Source organism: Diadema antillarum, unplaced genomic scaffold (genome assembly GCF_040938485.1).
Source record: "Diadema antillarum isolate AM-2024a unplaced genomic scaffold, OU_Dant_1.0 seq00001802_RagTag, whole genome shotgun sequence".
In the NCBI taxonomy this organism is placed as follows: Eukaryota; Metazoa; Echinodermata; class Echinoidea; order Diadematoida; family Diadematidae; genus Diadema; species Diadema antillarum.
Genome location: NW_027272478.1, coordinates 407,723 through 433,258, shown reverse-complemented (window position 1 = coordinate 433,258; position 25,536 = coordinate 407,723). Strand labels below are relative to the sequence as shown.

The 25,536-nt window shown below is 38.3% G+C and overlaps 1 protein-coding gene across 1 annotated transcript in view; it reads right to left on the bottom strand.

Moving 5' to 3' along the window:
* Nucleotides 1-20,738: 20,738 nt before the first annotated feature.
* LOC139712412 (homeobox protein PKNOX2-like) overlaps nucleotides 20,739-25,536 on the bottom strand; it is a 42,521-nt gene continuing 37,723 nt past the window's right edge. The window contains exons 9-11 of the mRNA XM_071624234.1: nucleotides 24,771-24,847; nucleotides 22,827-23,035; nucleotides 20,739-21,461 (exon numbers count right to left, since the gene is read on the bottom strand). Coding sequence (XP_071480335.1) covers nucleotides 21,229-21,461; nucleotides 22,827-23,035; nucleotides 24,771-24,847 — 519 coding nt within the window. The 3' untranslated portion in view covers nucleotides 20,739-21,228. The remainder of the gene's footprint in view (nucleotides 21,462-22,826; nucleotides 23,036-24,770; nucleotides 24,848-25,536) is intronic.

Here is a 25,536-nt window from a genome sequence, read left to right as displayed (position 1 = left end):
CTATCCCAGTAGATGACAAGGCTGCATCGCTAGCTTTAGTTTGTTGGAGCATGGATGAGTGAATAACTGAGATGAAGAAAGACGACTGCGCCTAGAGTGAGAATGTCGTAGCAGACACTCCCCAATGTACTGCTTTGCGGTAAACCAAAATTCGAGAAGTTTGAAGGATGTCCTTGACTTGACTGCATGGCAGCCAGTGGAGTTGACGCATGAGAGAGAGTGGTACGAGTATACACATGAATATTGTGTTGAATAGCACAAATTGATTGCACTGACACAGTTCGTGGGTCGCCTCACCAAGGTTTTCAATGTTATACAAATACTATCTTGAGTATGCGTATCCAAGCAGAGCCATGGTATCCATAAAGCGTTTTATGAAATTCTTGCCAGGCATGGCGACATCTTATGAGAAGGGCACCTTTACGAAATAAGCCAAAGGAAAGTCGGTGATTGGAACAGTGTATCGGAGTGCAAGGATTTGGAAATGGTAAATGTTACCGATTTGCAAATGAGGTGTTCGACTGCCCAAAGAGGCAATGAATCGATTTGTCACGTTGTATTATTTTTCAGTCAAGGAAGAGTTCACGTTCGATGGGAGATTATTAGGAGAATACACAGAATTCCAATGATATTAAAGGTACTTCGCCATTTAGAATTTTGTTCAACACCAAATGATTAATCGGAAAGCATGTCAGTTGACCATAATCTTTTATGGAGGACGACAAGTCTACCGTCTTTTTTATTTGGTTTTTCTTCTTTTCCCCTGTCTTTTCAACTATATAGAAACCAATGTCAATGATTATTTGCACGCGTTTGCAATGTAAGATAACCCTATGGTACTTTGTATCGTTTGGCTAATAGGCAATTATTAGTAATAAGACTATATGTAGCTCATGAGTAACTTTGCCTTTTCACTTCACGTCGGAGAATCATTATGTTCATGCAGATATACATACATTGCATAATCTTATGTTGCTTTTAGGGGTGGGGTTGATGATAGTAATATCATCTGTACTATTGAAGGAGATCGAAGATGGGATTTGAGTTCAGTAATCCACCAATAACATAACATGATAATCTTCATCAAATCACATCGTCTTTGATGGACATAATCTGATAATAGAATTCAAATGTCGAATTCCGATACGAGCAATAGTCATGCCCTTCTACGTCTGCTTTTTATCGTTATTTCATCGAACACTTAAAACTCATTTCAATTCAATTCAATATTTTAATTTATATCCATCATGGAAAACTCACTTAAAACTCACTGGATTTTCTGTCATATCTGAATTCACATCTTAATGCAAATCTTTAGATCAAACTATTATTTCAGTTTTTGGTGGTTTTTTTTTGTGGTTTTTTGTTTTTGTTTTTTAAGAATAGGCCTATTTGACCTGTGACAATTTTAACCCATGTCAATTTTACCATTTTTAGATTATTACCTCTGATGATTAAGCGTTCGCCACGATGTGTCGCCGGAGGCACTATGTTTTCGGGTTGTCCGTTCTTCTGTCCGTCCGTTCTTCCGTGCGTAATTGATTTGTCGACAGCGTAACTCATGAACCGTAAGGGGTTGGAGGTATCCAAAAGAAACCTGGCATATTAATGTATGTATGCGTGGACGAAGCTGTGGCAATCACCTTCAGGGTTCGCACGGTCAAGGTCAAAGGTCAGAGGTCACAATCAAATTCATTTTAAAAATTCCTTATATATCTCTTCAATGCATGAAGTTGTTTGCATGAAACTTAGTGTATATATGTATTACCAGGTAAAGAGTCACTAGCTCCAAAAATTGGTAAAATGTTACTACTTAGAATGGATCTACTTATCTTCATGAATCTTAGTATATATGCATAATTTGCTTAACAATTATTTTCGTGAGAAGTTTGGTTTGAATACAATTATACACGTTCATCTGGTACCCAGTGACAAAGTTAATGTGCACTCGAACGGTGCGATGTGCACGCTTTCTCTGACTGCATAAAACGAAAAAAAAAAAACCGCACTGCACTACACGAACGATTTGTAAACGTAGCGTTGAGCCGCCTACGAGAAAGAATGGAAAACGATAGATTTAGCATTTATTTTCACTTGAAATTGAGGAATGCCCCCATGGGCGGGGGGGGGGGGGGTGGGGGGGGGAACAATGAGATCTAAATGAATCATTTGTGGTTGAGCAGTTCATGAATCTATAGTATTTTCCTGACAGTATCAGCACAGTCACTGGTGAATTTACAGCGCTGGTGGGATTTCACGTTGAAAAGTGGGCAATCGCGAAACAGGTACTACCCTGAACCATTCTAACTACTTTTCTTTAGTAGATGTTAAACTAGTTCGAGACTTTTGGACGAACGGTACAGAAAACCTGTTAAAGTACTATAGTACTAAAGTACTATAGTAAAGGGGACTGGAGATGTGATCAAGAGTTGAAGTCATTTGCAAACACTCTTCCCCTGTATCTCCATTCAATTTCTTCTGCAAATTGCTTCTGCCAATTGAAAAATTAGCCTTTTCTGAAAGTTTTTATTGGAACTGAGCTACTTCCTTGCAGTCCTTCCCATTGAGAATTTTAAAAATTCTCTCTAGCCGTTTTCGAGTAATTATCATTATCATTTTAACTACTAACTATATACTTGTCTCTTTTTACGTCTTTAAGTAACTTAGTGCTAATTGGACTTTATAGAGGTAAAAAGGAAGCAATGCCATTCATCATTCACTACAGTCATTAGCCCTATCTGCTTGCATGTCCATGACTCAAACAACCATTAGGACCCAAAAATAATCATGTAAACGTACGGCTAACTTGTAACGTTGATCTTAAAATTGACTGTGTTGCTGCAGAGCGTAACTTTCAATGAGCAGCATGAAAATACACGGTACCACACTATGCGACTCGCTGCAGAAAGATACGATGAAATTGTAACAAAGGAGTGTGTACATACTGACGAAATAATGTTCATTCACGCATGTAGAACAGACATGGATGATAGAATATCACTTCAAATGCGAAAAAGGTAGAATATTCCTGATATGCGCTACCAGTGCTGCATAAATAATGGCAGGGATTTGAATGATCTTTTACATATTCGTGAGAAAGTCCACTATCACAGCTAGTCTTTATTCATCCTTAAATGTTGTCTATGCAATCACATGAAAACATGTGCTTACTTTTTCAAGTGCGTGCAGTAAAAGTAACATAACGTTGTTAATATGATAATATGTAGTACTAATTTGTAATCAATATAAAACTAAGCACAATGAAAACATGTGCCTACTATTTTGAAGGGTAATCATTTACTCTAGCATGAATTCAGACTAGCAGTACCCAAGGCAAACCATCATGAAAATCAATATAGCATCCATGTGCCTTTGAACAAGAGACCAGAAGCCTAGTCAACAGAGTGAGCTCTGAAAAGGTGGTAATTGTGGAATTCATGTCTATTGTTCATGGTCATTAAAGTAAGCACACACTCGTATACACATCATTGGTTCCGTGTAAAGTTGAATTTTGTACAGATCGGGGGTTAAAATTTGACCAAAATCTGGAACATAACTTTAGAATTAATCTTGGATTTCATGAAACTGATTCACGCATACATAGTCAAATCACCTCCAACTAAATTGTACATTATTCAGCTAGTACTCATATCAATGATATCATGATAGTGTCATCTACAGTTTTCGAACTATCAAGGATCAAATGTGGAACTTTTTTTTGTAACACCTAATATTACATATCGCATATACATGCCTCGCGATTGCCCTTTTTTTAATGTGAAATCTCACCAACACTGTAAATATACCAATGATTGTGCTCAAATTGTCAGGAAAATATCATAGATTCATAAACAGTTACCTCATTTTGGCCTCGAACTCCGCGTATGCAGATCTATGCATATCAGTATCGCCTTGTCCAAGCCGCATAGTATTACTTTAAGTCTCACTTTACTGAATAAACAAGTCACATTGAACAGCGTGTTGTCAAAAAAAAAATGATGCATTGAGATTGTATTAAAAATTTTCGGGATTTTTATTCCTCAATTTGAATTTAGAATGGAGAGTAGCTTTATCGGTTTGTTTGTTTTTTTTTTTTTTTTGTATTTCTTTTTTCTCAAAGGCGGCCCAACATTATGTGAATCGTTCGTGTCGTGTAATGCGTAGGCCTATGTTTGTGTTTAATGCCCTGGCAGAAATCGTGTTTGCGAGTGCGAGCACATTATTAGTTTGTAACTGGGTACCAGCTGGACGGGTAAGATAGGATGGGGGAGGCTTGGCACGTGGGATTGTTATGGTTATAAATAAGCATGCTCAGTTCAGCTTTTGTGATGAGTTAAAAATTCTGGCTATAGGTTCCTATACCTTCTGTTTATTTAGACGGTGGTTTAGACATGGTCTGAAGTATTAAGTCCTTGGTTTATTTAGTCCGCCGTTTGAGAAATACTCATGGTTTGAATTAGAAGCATCGACAATTATACGTAGTCTACGTTTCAAGAATCTATGAACTAAATTGAGGTGGTCTTAGTGAATTCGGCCATTTTTGTCCCTCATTCGGGTCCATACTATCCCCGAATTTTATGTATGTGTGTGTTTTGAATTTGTGTGTACACATACTTCGCTTAAGGACTTTTTTGTTCGTTCATGTTCGTAGCGTAGATTAAGTTGTAGCTTAGATTAAAAGGGTCATAAACTAAAGATAAAAATACGTATATCACAAAAAGTGTTGTCCCCGAGGACGTGTATTACTACACTGCACAGAAAAAGTTTGGAATTATGAGTTTAATCGATTATTTTTCTCTTAACTCAATTATTACTCGATGTAAGATTGGCATCAGGGAGCTATTATTCGATTTTCTGTAAAATTACACCGTATTTTATACTTGTTAAGATTATGGCGTACATGCAGGTGCGGGATTTTCAAATGTGGGGTGAGGTCTAAATCAAAAAGTTGAAAAGTAACCCAAATTTCCCATTGTTTGCTTTTCTTTGGCTGTTATTCATAACATCAACATTTACATGAATTCAAACAAACATGTGCAAAAACAAATTAACAACTATAAACAAACATTCATGTATGGGTAGTTAAGAACAGGACATAAAGCATTATTAATCTCACAAAACCATTACCACATTAATACTGTTAAGTCATCAATATGGGGCTTAGTCCCGCACTCTTCAAGCTTTACAGGCTTAATTCTGTGTGTGCAATGGTTGTGTGAATGTCCAGTTAGTATCTGAGGATGGGAGTGAAAATCCATTTGGTTGGTTGTGGTGCATTTTCTAAAAAGAGGACAAGAGGAAGGACTTCTCTCTTCACTTCACTATACAGTAGTATAGTGAATGCCATTGGAGTGAAGCATGAAGTATGTTTGTCTGACAGTCAGTGACTTGTCAGTCGAGTTTCACAAAATCGTTCATAAGCTAAATACGACTTTCATAGTTGTATGTAAACATCGGCAGCTCACACATAGGTATTTCCAGACGACAGATTTAAGACGTCAGAATCAAGTATATACGTTCTTCGCATTAAACACTGTACTGTTTTCTTCATCTTTCTTCACGCTGACAAATAAGTATTGTGAGAAATCGATTTCGCAGAAATATGACGATAAAGTGAAAGAAAATATGGCAACAAAGATGTCTGCCGGAAAGGTCTCGCAAAGTGACGGACCATGGGCCGGCCAGCATCTCCGGTCAGTCAGGACTAAGGAGACCCTCGGTGCTGCCTTCTATAAATTATGTATGCATGTATATATATATATATATATATATATATATATATATATATATATATATATAATTATACATATATATATATATATATATATATATATATACGTATATATACATGTATATATATATATATATATATATATATATATATATATATGAGTATATGAATATAAGAACGACCCAAGTCCATGGAAGATCATTTCGAGTAAAGTAAAAAAAACTTCATATCTTTTTTATTTGTCCAATAATATTTCATTTAACTGTGATGGGAAGGCAACATTGTATATACAAATTAGAACATATATTATTATGACAATTATCATTTACATTAATTGTGGAGAGGCCATTTTGTGTGGTGGACTTGGGTCGTTCTTTGATTCATATGGACTTGGGTCGTTCTTTGATTCATATACATGATATTCTGCTATAGAGATGAGAGAAGGGTGAGAGAGGGCGCTATTATATGAATGTAAGAATGACCCAAGTCCTTCATTCTTACATTAATATAAGATTTAACTCATTCATTTCAGGCACTTCCGGGGGTAATTAGGATTTATCATTTACACACAAGATGAGTCCATGCATAAGCTACAATTTCCCATGTCAAACTGAATTTGGCCAAAAATTGGACTTGGGTCGTTCTTATATTCATATACTCATATATATATATGTATATATATATGTATGTATATATATATATATATATATATATATATATATATATATATATATATACATATACATATATGTGTGTGTGTGTGTGTGTGTGTGTGTGTGTGTGTTACATACATAAAATGCACCCCGAGGTAATGGATGCTACAACACACAGAACAAGAATCAGAGTTTCGTTGAATTCCAAGTTGATACCCAATTGATTATGTGACAATTTGTCAAGAAATGTGCATTTGCAAAATCTGTCTCAGTTGCAAACAAAACAGCAGGTGTGTAAATAACTCTTGGAAAGGGGAGTTTCAATTCTTATCATGGTGACTGCTTTTAATAAGATTTTGCCCCTAGATGTGCATGTCTTACCATTGATGACAACCGTCTTTTATATAACAACCCAGGGACGCAAGAATATATTCGTCATTCAGACACTTAAGCCTATCACTAAGGAATCCACCGAACGATTTGTTGTAATTCTGAAGGGCAGACCTTTCATTTTTAAGGAGATTTTAATTTACATATCCATTACTTTAAACACAACTCGTCATTCGCCAGCATTAGTTCAAAGCTGTCATTCATTGATATAACGGCATCATAAGAAACCGCCTTTCTCATTGCTGGCGCATTTCACACAGCCTGCATCATATACCGTGGGTTTGTTTTACTCCTTTTAAGACTAGATATGGAGCGCTCACATAAGACATATTCAAGACTATAATAATATATATACAAGCAACATAAAGGTACGAGTATAATCGAGGACTCTCTCTTATCGTTTGTGTGTGTGTGTCTATCTCAGGGTTAGCGCTCTAACCACGAGCTGCGAGGGTCCCCACTCGTGTGGACAAAAATCAACCATCTCAAAGGGGCAGGAGTTTAACCTCGAGGTTAAGCTTCGTCGTGTGGACGCACGTCGAAGTTAGGGGGCAAGAGCTTAACCTCGAGATTTGCTAACCTCGAGGTTAGGGTTTGTCGTCTGAACATATAGTTATCGTCTGTGTGTGTGTGTGTGTTATTATCTCCGCAGACTTATCGAGCTCTGTAAACAAAGTGAAATGGTGGTTAAAAAAAAAAGATGGGTGAATACAATCGAGCAGTCTCGATTTCTGTCTGTGTGACGATGGGTTAAATTCTTTTAGGCTTCAAGATCAGTACAGGATTCATGCGACAATTTTGACAGAGGATGCACTTCAGTAAAAATGCACTAAAATGGGAAAAGAAATATATCTATATTACTCTTAATTGGTTTCAAGTATCAGTGTCCATTATCATTATCTGTCAATGCTCTCACTGGTTCGAACACAAGTATTATGAAAATGTCTTTAATCCCGTTCGAAATTCAAGTTTCATTAACATGGCATCATAAGTCATACGTTATGATAGTACCTGCCTATCTCAGTGATCATCATTTGCGTCGATTCAACGACCTCCTTGTGAGTTCAGATTATATTGGCTGTCAAATTACTTACCCCTGATAGGCCTTAGATGTGTGCGTGCATGTCTGTATCAGTGTAGGTCTCCTTTGATTTAATCCATCCTTGATAGTTTTGTTGAAAGGCGGAAATTATTTTCCCTTCATTATTGTCAGTTCTCTTTTTTGAAACCAATCATTTAATGTCCATCACATCATTTGCTCGCTCTCTCTCTCTCTCTCTCTCTCTCTCTCTCTGTCTTTTTGACAGCTTTATGATGTAAACAAAAGTCGCAGATTTGAGGCAATTAAGGCGACCACGCCCGTTGTCATGCAAAACTAGCAGTAAATTGATCTCATATGGAGCACGATCAGTCATCACCAGTTTTGTGTCTTGCAACTAATCATTGTACCACGCATGGCCAGCGACAGGTCCATGCTATTACCCTGTAGAAGGGTCACAAAAAGATTACGCTATTTGATTTTCGGACATCGCGACACAGAAACCTATGATTGGAGGCCGTCATATCATACTGAAGCATTCAATTGACTGATCAGGTTAGCTGGGATAAACCAGCCTAGTACAACATTTGTCTCCGGATATAGTGTGCACATTTATCCATCAGATCTGTTCACGGTATTGAGTGTTACTGAGCTGTTCTCCTTCGGGTGGCGTTACGAGGAAAAGGCAGAGCAACGGCAGAGCAACTGCATGGGCTTATTTTCTCCGTCCAAATCGAGCTTAAAGACATGAATGCTGACAGCAAAGACGAACATAAGCAAAATTGATAAGTTGCTTCGGTTGCTTTTGGTTGCTGGATTCAAATCCCATCTGGGAAAATGGCTGGATAGCCCATTTTGAGCTGCAGAAGTTGGTCTTCCAAGGGGTCCAGTTGGATTTGAAGCGGACCACTTCACTGGGTTATGCACCATGCTCTTGACGATGAATAAATGAAGAGAGATCTTTACGTGCATGAGTTGTGATTCTCTCACATACCTGACCTTCATTTCAAGTCATATCCGACGGACGGAGTGTTTTGGCGTCAATACCTTGATGTTGGACTGCATTCACTGACAAAACCTAATGCCATAGAATCGGGACAAGAAGTGAGTATTCTGGTTACTGCAAAATTCGCGTATCGCACCATACACATTCACGCATAATACTTCAAAGATTCACCAAGGCTCTTTTTCTCAGCCTGTCTTCTCCACCTTGTAAAGAAATATGTTCTTCAATGGTACTACAATGATACCCCCAGACGAATATGGATATGTTTTCATAGACCCTCGCGTTTACGCTGCAACGGTGATTTCACTCGCAGCATTTATTCTTGCAGCTGCTGTTAACTCTTTCGTGTATTTTACCCTTTCTTCTAAACACGACTTTGATTTTCCCGAAGCAGATATATATCTCTACAAACTTCTCGCCATTCAAGACACTATAGCTGCGTTTTTCGTGAACTTGTGTGTCGCCTTTTTTTCCCACAGCCCGACTACGTCTCTCAACTACAAACTTTGCACATCCATCTTGTTCTTTAACGCTTTCACTCTCAATTTTTCCTCGTGGATGATACTAGCAGTTTCAGCCAATAAATTTATATACATCACGAGGCCACTGCGATACTTCGCAATTGTCACTCGAAGGAGACTGCAATTACTTCTCCTTATTGGCTTCACTGTGTCACTGAACACGGTGATATTCTTACCCATTCGTAATTTCCCATTGTACGGCCTCAGCGAATGCTCGGTCAACGCCATTGGCGTCAGGATGTCCGCTAAAGACAATATCCCACTTCTACCTGTGATAGGGGTAAGCATTGCGGCGCCAAATGCTGTCTCTGTGTTCATGAACTGCTATGTGATCTTTGTTGGTGTCACACAAGGTCGAAGACAACGGAAACCAGCCGCACAGCCATTGGAACACGCCCAAGAAAGACCCCAACGACAGGGCGGTAACCAAAGACATCGTTTCGGAGCTCCGGTGATATCCCCGATCGTTCGGTTGATGATTCTCATCTTGACTTTAGTTCTCATCCACGGGACTGCAATGGCTGCCATAATCCTCAAAAACGCTCCCGACTTATTTTTCGTGCTCTTCACAACTGTTATCACCTTTATGATCTGGCATGTGAAATCGCTCATTCTCATCTCCTGGAACGCCAACTTCAAGTGCGCTGCCAAACGAAGGCTCGCCGTGCTCTACCACTGCACAAAGACTTAACTTCGGATCACTCAGATTACCTTGCCTACAATGTCGACTCACACTGCCCCATTGACCCAAGGTATTCCAACTGTTCTTTAAAAGACAAGGGTCTCTGTCTTGATAATGTCATCACAACCCGGAACCTCAGAAGTGCCACGTCCATTCTACAGCTGTCAACGTAATCATCCTCCGATTTCAAAACGGGATAGAGGAATTCCTTCACACACGTGTCCAGGAGGCTCGCTCAGAAGTCAAAACCAGAAAGCTGAAAGTTGTGAGCTACACCAATCACAGCGGTTGCAGATAAATTAATGCAGTTTTGGTAACTGCCATACCTCTCAATTTCTGATACAGCTTCTCTCACTGTCACAACTGACAAGAAATCTAATCTAATGTTATCTTTTGCTATCCTTTATTTTTCCGATATATTTCCTCATGTCTTACTTTAAACGCCGCTAAATTTTTCGCACTTCTGTCTAAACTTTTCGCAATGTAAGAAGAACAATTTCAATATACATAATTATACACATGATCTTCGAAAAACTAAAGTCGCTTTACTGTCTAGTGTTGTATAATAATCAATTTCGTGTCGTTTTACAGCGATGTCATCCCGTTTTGGGGAAAAAAAACCAAAGATAGACCAAACATTGATCTGTGTGCATGACTTGGCGCCGCTTGAAGATTATTTTAACTACAATGTCGCGCCAGCCTTTACACAGAACAGGTGACAGAGTTTCTGAAACTCCTTTCTAAATTTTGAGTTGCTCACAACTAGAATCATCATCTTGCAGTCCCACAAGAGCATCGCTATATCAAGGAGAAAATATAGCTCATTCATTTCATGGGCTGCGGGTAAGAGAACGAAAGTAACTATAACTGTGCTTACAATTGCAAGAGTTAAAAGAGCCACAGAAATCACAGCGATGACGTGTCGCACACCACTGTTCGCCGATGGCAGGTAATCATTGCCTCGTTCGTGATCCTGACGCATAATGCCATTGGGATGGTTGACCAATGCAGCGCTTATCGCTCGGGACTGTCTAGCCGCGATGCGGATGAGAGCGACGTTGAAGTAGACAGCGATGACGATAGGAACAGTTGTTAAACTCAGCATCATTACGACGTACGGCTTCGGGTCTGTGTGGGTCTGCTGCAGAATCCCTTGGAGGGAACATCCTGCTGGACTGGAAAACGGAAAATCTTCCACAGGCAGCATGACGAGCGGGTTGAGAGACACGACAAGGACGAAGCACATACACCCTTTCACCCTCGGCAGTGTGACCCGCTGGTAGTACTTCAGGGGCGACGACACATACACGTGTTTGTTGATCGCAATAGCACTTAGCAGCCATCCAGAAACGTTGAACAATACGCATATCAGGCAGGCAGAAAGTTGACAGCTTACGCGAATCGTTCCGAAAGATATCCGACCAGACAGTACGGTACAGACGAAAAACGACGCGAACATACATGAAGACGCTAAGTCGTGGATGACGAGCTTCTTGTAAAGATATGTATCAATCTCGGTGATGCCGTTTACATTTACTCTGGATAGAACGACTGCAATCAACGAGTTCAAAAGGCATTTCAACACAAGAATGAGGGTCACGATGATGCAACGAAGGACTTCTAGTGAGACGTCCGCAGCATTGCTTACTACATCCGTCTCCTGACCCAGTGTCGAACTTGGTAGAGCAGTAGAGTTCATTTTGCAGGACACAAGATCATCTCGGTGACTACTAATACGCGGAAGACTTCCCCAGACCATGCCGACATGAACGAGTAACCGTCTAACAGCCTGTATGGCGCCGGACATCAACTTTCCTGCACAGAAAGAAGCTGTTATCAGCGCCATAGTAGAATATCAATCGGTTAGCTCATAACTTAGTGAAATGTAATTACGTATAACTTTTTTGACCTTACGCTATTAAAACATAAATTACTTCATGTTGCAAAGGTTAATACATCGGACTGGTTAAATTTACACAATTAATGTGTGAAGGTGTCCAAGACTTCTTGAATTTACATTTCAAATTTGGCTCTATTTCAAACGATTTAACACGTATTTAAATAATTGCCAACCTTCATTTCTACAATAAGAAAGGGAAGCATGTCTCTAATGTTTCGATATTAGAGACTGCAATATTCAACTTCACAGGTGCACGAGAATCAATTGTTCAGACAGTAACGTAAATAGAACCACGGAAAGAGGGGGAAGAGTGGGAACATTCAATCGTTTTACGTGCAGACGTGTGACGTACATTAAATGAACATCATGTGTAATGAGAGAAAGGTAAACAGAACCGACGCCTTTCTATTAAATCAAAGACAGTCATTTGTGTACACTTAGGGAAGACACAGTCGTCTTTACCAACGCCCTCACCATCAACATGTTCCGTATTGAATACAGATTCCACGTCAGTGGAAGTACAAGTATATTTAACCTTTTCTCTTCCAGGGACTTCGGACTGTGTAGAGTGCTATGGGATTTTCTGTGCCAAGCGGCACACAATTGGCACTCAACACACAAAGGGTTCAAATGCCATGACGAGCCCTAACCTACACGGATGCTGTTCGTTATTCCGAAGGTTCGCTATTCCGAAGGTTCGCTATTCCGAAGGTTCGTTATTCCGAAAGGTCGTTAATCCGAAACACGCAAATTCCCTATACCCAGAGGTTCGTTAATCCGAAAATGAAAAAGGGTTCGTTAATCCGAAAATTTGTGGCGTTATTCCGAAGGTTCGTTATTCCCAAGATTGGTTAATCCGAAAACGAAAGTCGGAACAATGAACCTTCGGAATAACGAACCTTCGGAATAACGAGCTGTAACCCCCATTACTCGCGCTGACATGAATTAGTTTGTTAGTGTTCTTTTGGACGCTATATTTGAAATGCTTTCATCGGCGCTAACTTGCAAGGTAACGTGCACAGCGCGCGATATAAATATCACAATCAACACGTACGATTTAGCGAACTTCATAGATGGCAGTACTAGTCTGAAAATAACACAAAATAAATGAGACTTCCAACTCTGTCTTGTCAGTATTTTTTTTTCTTTTATTGTCATCAGTCTTGTCAAAACTGCAACAATTACTACTCACGAGGACAAATCATTTTGGCGTTATTTTCTTCGTTTTTGTATGAAATAGATCCAATTACTCAACGGCAGTACTTTTTTACAATATTCTTTTTATATATACACATCCATGTACATGTTTTTGTGTAATAAAATAGAACAAAAATTAAAAACGATACATATACAAGATAAAACACAAAGTCATTGACGGGATTACTTTGAAGTCCATCGCTAATTGGCGGCCTGTCACGGAGGAACCCGAACAACAACACAGAAAAAAAACCTCCTATAGTTACGTAACCTTATACGCCCCCCCCCCCCCAGCCCTCCACACACCATCCAATGCGACCGTTTTCTTGAAGCTTACGAGAACTACCCTGCATGCTTGCCAAATTTTATTAATTGGTCTTAATTGGTCTAGAGATACACATACCTAACAATATGACCACCTTACATTATTACAGTACATTATTTCGTCACATCACTAAAATTAATACAAATTTTGAAGTTGGTATATTTCACATCGTTTTACTGCCTGCACATAAACCCCTGTACTGTTGTAGATACTAGTTTCGTGAAGTGGAAAAAGAAAAGGTTCAAATTACGCTGGACTTGTTTTGGGGACTTTTTTCTGTTTTAAATTAAATATAGTACCAAGTGTGATGTCATACCCCATTCATTGCCATGGAAACTAGTTGTAAACAACCTCACGTGTCATGAATTCGTATTCTGTGAACTTTGTTGCTGTTCACCATGCTAGCCCCTCGTTCCAAGCCCAAGTATAACAAAAGGCTGTAACAGCATCCCTTCGGTATCCTACTGGCGAACATCTCTGAATACTGGTGCGTGTGCTAGATACACGATAAATATTAAAAGACTGAAAACAAGGCGGAATACACTGAGCAAGATTCGGGACGGGGCCAAATGTTATTGGATTTGACGTCTTACTCTACGGCATGGACAAAATTTGGAATACAGGATCTCTTATTACCCCAGTTTACTTACTACGCACATATTCCCTAGTGGGTATGGTTTCACAAAATGGGTAACTTTCTACTTGAGGCCCTCTTTCCTGAGCCATCATGGGCTAACAATATCGGAAATAAGGTTGCCACACAAAGCAAGATTTGCTAAATTTGAATCAAGCAAGTTTAGCAAGATTAGTAGTGTAACGTTTAGAGGGGAATAGATTTAACGAGTACTCGATCAATTTCTGTGGCAACACAGCGCCCACAGAGCAGCGAACGAGGTGATTCTTACGACGTAAGATACTCTCTCACCAGAGCCGTCTACAGGTGTATTTAGGGTTCTGCTCACTTACTGGAGAAGTACGCCCTCTTGCGTTGTCTGGAAGACATTACGGCAATGGATGTTACGACACCACATAACTAGTAGCGCGGCCGTTTTGTAAGAAATCGCGGTGGTGAAATCCAGATGAGCAAACTTAGTTAAAAAGCGCATACCACAAACTTCATCTGTAATCTTTAAGTAAAATGTAAAACAACAATATAATGTGTATATGTTATGAAAAAAATATCATAAAAATACAAGAGCTTGATAATTGTTTAGAACCTTGTCACACACGGCAAGAGGAAACACAGCCGTGTCATTTTGAATGGCGGTCAAATTCAAAAGAAAATGCCCCTGGAAAATGCATAAGAAATCACCTTGTCACTGTGCAGGGTAAAAAAGAATTTAACCACACACCAGGGAAGTTTGGTCACAATAGTACTAACACATGCCACAACTTAATACAAAGCATGCCATGGAAATGTCTTTATGTTTGTTCACAAGAGCAATACAAACAAGGTATAAGACCAATGATATTTAAGCTTATTGGTTTCAAAATTAATTTAAAGGAGAATGCTTATCTGATAGATAATTGTGCTTCCAGGTAAGAAGTACCATGACGGAACTGGAGCTTTAAATAATATGTGACTGATTAAAATCTTTTTATTTACTGATTTCTAATTTTGATCTCTACCACCCATTCCCCATCTTCAGAAATGGGATCAGTCCACACAGGTAACTGTCATCTTCAAGATTTCCCTACATTTTAAGAGACACAGATAGCTGCTGGCTTCATAGCCACATAAAATATTGATACCACATCAGCTGACCCAAGTAACTGACCAGAAATAGGTATGCTCAAATAAAACTTTCTCCAAATAAAATGCATTTTGAGAAAAAAAAATCAGCCTGTCTTGTAGGCCTACGGGTTTAAAAGGCAGGAGACACAGCTCCGAAATGAAATTAAAAAAAATAATAATATTTTTTTAAAAGTGCAACTACATTCATGTTGGATGTTAACGACGATATGAAATATATTCAATTCCAGTCCCTTATCAGCTTATGTTCTACACTGGGAACAGGTCTATAAAAGTAAAAGTTGTACTTGAGAGAGTATGGAGGTTAAAAAGACTAACGGAGAACATCAGCCCCGTATTATCCCTCTAATTATCTCCATTATTTTTTTTCTACCACAGGAACATGGCATTATTTTCCCATAAAGTTTTTAAAAAGGGGAATATATGAAACTTCTGTCAAAACACAACACGCTGGCAATTGTTCTTATACGTAGTACATGTATACAAAAGCAGTACTTCACACTTAATGAATATGGCAAGAGCACAATTTCAATTCGGAAAAAGGGCCAATTAAGACAACCTATGATTCAGTGTTAAAAAAAATACAAGTCTGTATCAATAAGAACTACTGGCACAATGGTGGACCCGTGCATATGCAAATCAACCATCAAGCAGTACCAAGTCATTCATGGAACTTCAACTTTTAGCATTGTACTTGAATGCACAAGTACTCATATGTATAGATGTGTTATTTTGGACGAGAAGCAGAAATTTTCCAAATTTTGGTAAATGTAAGATTGCAAATTCATTATTTGACGAGTCATGAAGACTGTGTTATTCTGCTTATCATGAAGCCATAAACATTTCTTTTACAAATTTTGTTCTGTAGTGATTAATCACGCATAATCTGTAAGTAGATCATTCTGGGTGAACATAATACACGGTGTTGAAACTTTATCAAGATGATTAAAGATTTCAATTTTGGCACAACATGATTTGACTGTAAGAATATCATTTGATTTCATATCACAATGCCATATATCTTGCACATCTTAATATGAATAGTAAATTATGGGATACTCTGTTTTTAACCTCATGCAAGGTCTTGAATGCACTAAAAATATTATCATTTTATCATTTGATTTCATTTGCCATTTATTTTCACAAAAATACTCTTCATGGGAGAAGAACATCCAACTATTTTGCCAATGACCGAACAATATTCAAGATAAACTACAATGTATAATAAAATCCTTTTCTCCTTGCTGAATCATATTCAACTACCCTGTAAAATATAATCTGATCAAAAACACAATAAGCATGGCTATGGCTGACTGCACTATCAATCACAGTTCACTTCAATGTCCTTTGCAATTTTTTGGTGATTGGGCTACTTTGGGGGAAAGTTTCTTGGACCTGGCCTGACACCATGAACTTTTCTTTGCTGTCATTGGTAATCTAGTTAAGCTAATATAAAATGACCAACTGTAAGGACTGCCTATCTTATAATTCCTCCATATTAACCTACAGCCCTTATGTACACTGTAGTTCAAATAAAAACGCTTCACAGTATATCCCGCATAAGTAACTTGTAATAGTTCTTTCAGCCCAAACTTGCATAATTTAAAAAAAAACAAAAACAAAATCTGCTTGCATAAAACAGATTTCAAAAGATAGTTTTCACAGATGGCAAAAGTTACTTAAAATTTTGTAATGAATACTCCAATATGCAATTTTAGATTTCAGATTTCCTGGAACAGTTTAAACTGATAAACAGCAGGTGATTGCCTGTACTAAATTTATGGCACACAGAATTGGGTAAGAAAACAGCTAGGATAATTGTAAAACCCATTGAAATATCTTGACAATCACTCGGCATGAAAAACTACTTTGATCCCTTTAGAAACGCATGCATACTACAAAGCCAATAGGAGCTTAAGCTGCAGGTACACAGCCAAAAACTGCTCACTACTGCTCCCTTACAAAGTGAGGTTTATATGTAGCAGCTGATTTCCTATTACGTAAACAACAAAGTGATAAAAACTTTATATCCTGTCTTCTTTTCATTGGCACAATAAGAGTAAAAACACCAAAATACATGTAAAATCACGTGCTCAACTGTGGCAACATTGAAACTTAAAGGACAAGTTCACCTTCATAAACATAAGGATTGAGAGAATGTAGCAATATTAGTAGAACACATCAGTGAAAGTTTGAGGAAAATCAGACAATCCGTTCAAAAGTTATGAATTTTTGAAGTTTTTGTGCAGTAACCGCTGGATGAGAAGACTACTGCAGTGTATGTATAACTTAGATGTCACATGCGTACAATATTTTGTAAGGAAAATATAAAGAGAATTTCACAAAATTCCATCTTTTGAAAAAAGTACACATTCCCCTGACTCGTTACCGACAAATGTTATGGGTAATATTATTCCCCCCGCCTTTAGAAAGAGGCAAGTCAAGTGCTCTTTTATTATGCGAAAAAAAGTGAAAATATGTTAAATTTTCTTTTACATTTTCTTGATACTGTTGTACGCATATGACTCACAAGCTGTAGTAGTCTCCTCATCCAGTGGTTCCAACACAAAAATATTAAAAATTCATAATTTTTGCATCGATTGTCCAATTTTCTTCAAACTTTCACTGATGTGTTCTACTATTATTGTTGCATTCTCTCAATCCTTATGTTTATGAAGGTGAACTTGTCCTTTAAAAGAAACCAATTGTGTCACCAGTGTTACCAGATGACTACTCCCCATAGTCTACATCTATATTGTACTTGTCAGTTATATTGGACCATAATATATTCTTTCACTGGGAAATAAAAAAACATTTCATTTAAAAATTATGCAGGTCCTAGAATTATTTTAGTCATGTTCCAGGAATGTCTCGAAACATTTACAGGAAATCAAGAAATTTGCATGGGTGAGTTTAAGAAGAAGGAACAGGCACACACACACACACACACACACACACACATTGGCACTAAGTATAAACATGTATCTATGTTTCATGTTATCATTCTATATAGCACGAGTTGAAAGGCAGCAGTCAATACATAAATTCCTACGTATGCAACCCACACTGACTAGTGCATGCAAAGAAAAGAAAAAGGCTAGTATGCTACAACAGGACTCCCTCGCTTGCAACTTCTTTGCTCCTGCAAGTTCAAGCAAAAATTCAAAAACTTTGTTGGTCCTCATATCATCCACGAATGAGCTTCTCTGAGGATTACTTAACCCGTTGAAGACTAGTCCCGAGTATACTCAGGTAGGTGTCTATGGGAAATGCATGTTATAGCAAAATCAGCCTGTCCTCAAAGGGTTAACATGGACAAATGCTGGGTTTGTTTGTTTCTTTTTTTCTGCCTGCATAGATCAACCAAAAAAAAAAAAAAAAAGAATAGATAACTACCCATTCCGACAAAAGAACCTGTTCAGACATTGTTGATTCTTGCAATTTCTTTTTGTGGAAATTTTGACATACGATCTTGACTCCATTGGCTCCATTTCACAAACTTCTTCTTTTTTTTTAAATGAAATTTTCTCATTAAAACAAAGTCCCTTACAGATAAGAGCAGGGTTTGCGAAATAAGAAAAACAAATCAATTCATGTGTACAATTCAAAAAAAAGGCGATTTCACCTTTCAAAAAAACAAAAAATGATAAATTGGAATAGAATACAATAATTGCAGATGTTAAAAATTGACTATTGACCCTACTTCTGAAATAAACATATTTTTGGTCCCTGGAATGAAGCAAACAAGATTTCTTGCATTTCACAAATAATGATTGACCATTCACCTATGTCATGGGGAGTGGTGTGCTGAGCTGCAATGAAAATGCTGCCCTCTGTTGGCAAATGAGAGAAGAGTTTGGAAAACACCCAGTGTGGTGTGAGATCATTGATGTGAGATGTGTTGAAAATGTTGCCCTCTATTGGCATAAAACGTACAGCTGTGACGGCTGAAAGGTTCCCAGTTGCCCTCTCAGGTTCAACCATGCAGCACAGTCAACAAAGATGCAAAAACAATAACCCCCACAAAGTGTTCTTTGAGTAATTAACATGGCCGGCGGAACCAGGGGGCCATGGGGGCTTGGGCCTACCCCCCCCCCCCCCCACACACACACACTTTTTGTGCACCATACAAAGGAATACATAAGGTGTCATCACTTTGGCCCCTCCACATTTTTAAACCCAGAAGTACGTAAGTGGCACTAAAAAGAAATAGATAGAGATCTGGAAGTGTGAGCGCGGTAAGGTTATGTTTTTCCGCTGAAGACCTTCTTTGCTTGTTAGCTCATGAAACCCGGAAGTGCCCCCCCCCCCCCCCCCTCCCCACTTTGAGCCGGCCCTGATTAAAGCAAGTCACAGATGACCTAATTAGTCTTTGCTCATCACCCAAGGAAAAAAAGAAAATAGGCCTACGACTCACATATCTGCATCAGTTCATGGTTGTTCAACTCTTTTGTGTAATATCTATATAGCTAGATGCTATTTGTGATGGCCAGAGATCTATACTTCATAGCATAGAGCACAAGCACTTTCTAATGAATGAAATGCTCTATGAGCACACACAAATCCCTTCATGGTCTCTAACCATTAAAGGACAAGTTCACCTTCATAAACATAAGGATTGAGAGAATGTAGCAATATTAGTAGAACACATCATTGAAAGTTTGAGGAAAATCAGACAATCCGTTCAAAAGTTATGAATTTTTGAAGTTTTTGTGCAGTACCCGCTGGATGAGAAGACTACTGCAGTGTATGAATAACTTAGATGTCACATGCGTACAACAATATAAGGAAAATATAAAGAGAATTTCACAAAATTCCATCTTTTGAAAAAAGTACACATTCCCCTGACTCGTTACCGATAAATGCTGTGGGTAATATTATTCCCCCTGCCTTTAGAAAGAGGCAAGTCAATTGCTCTTTTATTATGCGAAAAAAGTGAAAATATGTTGAATTTTCTTTTATATTTTCTTTATACTGTTGTACGCATATGACTCACAAGCTGTAGTAGTCTCCTCATCCAGCGGTTCCAACACAAAAATTTAAAAAATTCATAACTTTTGCATCGATTGTCCAATTTTCCTCAAACTTTCACTGATGTGTTCTACTAATATTGTTGCATTTTCTCAATCCTTATGTTTATGAAGGTGAACTTGTCCTTTAAGTTGAGATGGTGGCATACATGCAGTCATGAGTGTCTAAACCACAGGGTACCCGATCTCTCTTGCATCATACACGCTACAATAGCACATGACTGTAAGTGTAAAGCTGAACAAGCACAACAGTAATAACTATGATTCCTATAAGTGATGAGTGAGAAGTTCAAGTGCATTCTCAGTTCATCTTTCAATGTGGCACTAGTACCTGGTATTATAAGAACTGGGGGGGGGGGGGGGGTCGATATATTACAAGGCTATGACAATTTTGCATGGCCTAGTCCCATGGACCAACCCTTGTATTGACAAAATCTGGTAGCAGAGGGATTCTACGAAAAGTCTCTCACTCAAAAAAGGTGGTGAATATTTCTGGCACAGTGTGGTTACATGTTAAAATGAAGCCAGCGTTTTCAACATGAAGGAGACATGTGCCGACAACATATCCTTTCAAGGACGACTCTCCACTCTCGCTGAGGACAAAGAAATGCGATATGCAATGTCTAGCATCTGCAAATAAATGACTGTCAATAGTCTACTGCTTGTAGACACAACAAAACCACAGCATTAGACACTGTTTTATGTGTTTGTTTTTTCTTCTCTACTGTCACATGCAAACACACTGTTGAATCTGGCTGACAAAAATTGTTCGCCTCTCCCAAGATGGAGAAAGTGCCATAATGGTGGGAGGTGTACGAGGGCGGGGTCATCGTTTATGACCTTTGACACTTGCTCCCATCCAGTGCATTCACGGGCTCCCTCTACTGTTGAGTAGGGCATCCCGTATCACGCATGGCATTGGTCCTCTTAGTTTATAATCGCCTAGCAACCGCTTCCTTGTACTTCTATTTTTCATCCCCCCTCCCCCTTGTAGCTTGACATCAGTCCACCATGCCCGAATCGCTGCCAAGTTCGAGGTTGGTCGAGAGGTCGTCATCGTCGTCATCATCGTCATGGAGACTGCTCCCGCCGTTGGGGCCAATGTCGTCCATGGAGGAGGAAGGGGATGGTGAGTGCTGCCTGACGCCCAACATGGGCGATAAACTCTCCGACTGTAAGTGTCTGACATTCTCCAGGGCTCCCGATGACAGTGCTGTTGATGCCTCAGCATCTTCTGGAGACGCAATCATTTTAAGGAAATGTTAACTTCATCATCTGACCATTTTACTTTTGGCTAGATTCAATCTCACTTCACTTCTACACATCTCAGACTTACAAAAGCATATCAATGATTTGATACAGCATGAAGACTTTAGTCCGAATAAAAACTTGCATGGCATGATTATTCACAATTGTGTGACACTGTGTACACAGATTTTGGATTACAGTATAATAATGTCCAAATTACAAAACAAAAAGGAATTGAATAATAACATGTGCTGTATACTTATTGATATCAAATCCATCCTCTTTACTTTCTGAAAGATTTACTTATTTCTTCTAAACAAAAATAATTCCTATACAAAAATAATGCTGTTTTAATTATATATCAGATAGTTAAGGAGTTTTGCTACTGACTCCAATGATCTACTTCTATGGAAACACTGCATTGAAGTTCATTTTTACTGTCTTTCATATATATTGAATGTCTGGAATTTTAGAATGCAAGGCATTGCTTTCAACGATCAAATTAAATTTGATGAAACACAAAGCACATTATCAAATCAAATCAGACTATCGCATTGTGGTATTTAGGACCTTGTTCTTTACTTCTGAGTCAGATTAGAATTTTGATTGTACACCAATCTCCCTGAAACAGTTTTGCACTAAAAATCAGTATTTTCCACAGCAAAATGTGTTCTATGTAGTTACATTTGATTTGACCAAAAAAAAATGTTCTTTCATACAATCACAAAAACACAAATCATATTCATCCTCCACGAAAGAGACATAAATTTGGCGAGGAAAAGAAAGGCTGAAGAAACTTTCGGATTCATGTTCAGTAACAATTTATGCATCACAGAAAATGGGACAATGCTAAATATACACTTCCTTAGCTGCAGCACAGAACAGAATGATAGCTGACTTGCAATGTGCATCACTGTTAAAGGCATAATTTACCATTTGCAGATGACTCAAAAACCCAGCATTAGTGTTTCAAAATAGTTCTAAAATATGAGTTAGGGATAGAAACAACCAATGTAAACATTTGAATCAGTGTTATTGATTCTAAGTATTGTTAAATATACAAAGTGTGAACAACAGTTATATAATAAATATGTTTCCAGATCAAACCATCTACAGTTATGGTTTATTGAGAAAAACAGTGATATCTCCTTGTATTTTAGGCTTTATTGCAAAATTCATAAATGACAGGATGTTTTGTGATACAACTGACCAACACAAATGCATCAAATGTGATATCTTGAACATTTTTAAATCACTGCTCCCAAAGGTGAACAGGACCTTTAATATTCCTTGATCTTTGCATTTGGAGTGTGAAAGAGATCATGTAAATCAAGATTAATAGTGACCTCACCTGCTCTCCTATCTAGCAGGGCGCTGTTAGTCCCTCCTGCAGTACTTTGCGTCACCGTGGTGGTCTGGCCCAGCTGCGCCAGCGACTGGGGCCAGAAGCGCTGGGTGGACGGCCGGTTCTGGCTCTTGGGCTTCTTGTTCTTGGTGGCTGCCTCGGGATTACTGGCATCCAGCATGGGTTGTAGGATTCGCCTCCTGGCATTGATAAACCTGTAGACGGCATCAGAAGTTTTTTCATTGATTGATTTTATTTTCCGTTCAAAAGACAACAGATGGATATTCAGTGATGCCAACACGTTATCGCTGGCTTTCATGTGGTCCAGAACATCAAAATTACAAATACCACATTATGAAAATATGAAATACATACATTGAAAACATGGAAATAGGAGATACATAAATTGGTAGGTAAACAGACATGAGTGGAATATTGATAAAGCATCATAGCTGTTTTGTGAATCCTCGCAACTTGTCATTGCTTGCATATAGATATGACTTTGTGATCAGTAATTGCATCTACATTTATTGATATTGTAGACCTTCCAACAGTATGAAAAACAAGAACATGAAATACTCAGCAACTCAGCAACTCAGTACATCCAATTTGTCCTATATATTCCACTAATTTCAGTACCATTCAATCAACAACATCAAGGAATAAATGTTGCCTTTATGGTATTGGTGTTTCCAAGTTGTTGCTAATTTTCAAATCGTGGAAAGAGTGATTTTCCTTTTACCATCAATCTATCACAGCACAGTTGTTTGATCAATGAAGCTAAAGTGTAAATTTGAATGTTCAGAATATTAACATTATAAGGATATAACAGAGTTTCATATGTTTTGTTGATTTTTTTTTTCAAAATTCTTTGTCTTTAAGAATGGCAGTAGGAAACAAATATGTTCACACCACATTTTGGTATCAAATATGAATGCAGTCATGCCAAAATCACTGCACTTTTGTTTGTGCCTTGGGGAAGGCCTTTTGTTTTATGTCATAAAAACATTTAGTTCAAATCAAAGCAAATATATGAAGTAATTTGGCCTCTATTAAAGCAAAGGGTAATATTTCTGCAGAAATAAAAAAAAAAATATCACAAAAGATGATGGTGGACAGTCAATCTGGTCCTGAAAGTCAACCCACGAAACAAACATTTCCAAACATGGAAAGTTTCAATTCACTACTTCCTACCCTCAGTCCGCTGCATTTTTTAAACGAGAAAAGCACTTGCAGAGCACAGACCTCCGCCAAGCAGTTCACTCCCACACGTTATACACACATCCTGAAAATCGCACAATTTCCCAATATAGAAGCCTTTTGTTTACATCATCAACTTCCAGCTACGCAACACCTCGCCCACGCACAGCATACACTTAAAAGCCCGTATGTAAACCTGAAATCCCAAGTTCATTGACACTATCTGCATAAGAATCCTTCAAAAATCAATTTTAAAAATTCTGAATCACTACCAATATTTAATAATTTGTTCCTTGTGCCATTATCAACTTTTCCTGCAAGTTTCATTCAAATCTGTTGACAATTTTTTGAGTAATTTTGCAAAGAGACAAACAAACCAACACTGATGAAAACACAACCTCCTCCTTCCTTGGCAGAGGTAATGATGATTGCAACCATGGCGTGACTTCCCCCTTTAACTTGCTGCCTCACAGATATGGTTAATCTCACAGAGTACTGTATACGCTGTTATTTTCGCGTACAGATATTTTCGCGAATGACGAGGTAACAGACATTTTCGCGAGATGTTGTTTTCGCGAATCGACGCGGACGCTTATGTTAATGCTCTATTAACACAGCGCATGGAGTCATTTTCGCCTGTTGTTAAATTCGCGATCCAACTGTGATTCGCGAAATTCGCGAAAATAACAGCTTATACAGTACATGCATGGCACTCCTGTTTCCAGCAAGCAAGGAGTTAAGTACACTCACCAATTGTTGACTTGAAGCATCGTGAGGTTTGTTTGAGCTGCTATCATCCTCTTCTCATCTTCGCTGGGGTAAGGATGCTGAGAGCGAAACCACAGAAAAATAATGAGAGTAAGTTTCTGGCAAGCACAGAACTAAGTCCTTTATGTTCCTGTAAACATCAGTATAAGTACATGAAGGACTTTAAATGAATTATATAGTTTTGTTTGAGATGGGGCTTCAGGTTTCCAACTTTTTTTTATGTGAGATAATGAGAAACGTCTTAAAACATATGAAAAAGCATGTACAAGTGTAATTCTACGAGGGATTCAAAGTTTATTTGATGAAAATTGGTCTTGAAGTGGCTGAGATATCCAAAACAAAGTGACCCTACTAAAAGGTGGGTCCCGCCTGTCATTAGGATCATACTTTGTTTTTGTGACCCTGAAACCTTGAACTTTCCATATCTGTTCTTGTAATAAACTGTCAAACGTGTCTATAGCGACCACTGTCTATAGCAGCCACCTGCCGTGTGCGACACTAAACACAATTACCCCAAAGAGAAAAGCCATGTTAACGACCCTGTCTATAGTAGCAACCTGTCTACAATGGTTACTTTTTACATCTCCTTGGGATGGCCACAATACGCAGGTTTGACTGTATCTGCATACATTGAATCCACATACCTGTATATATTTGGGATGAACAACGGCCCCTTTAAGTTTTTAATACAAACAATTCCACCTGAATGGATCATTGTATTGCAAATGTTGTTAAGGACTCATTCATT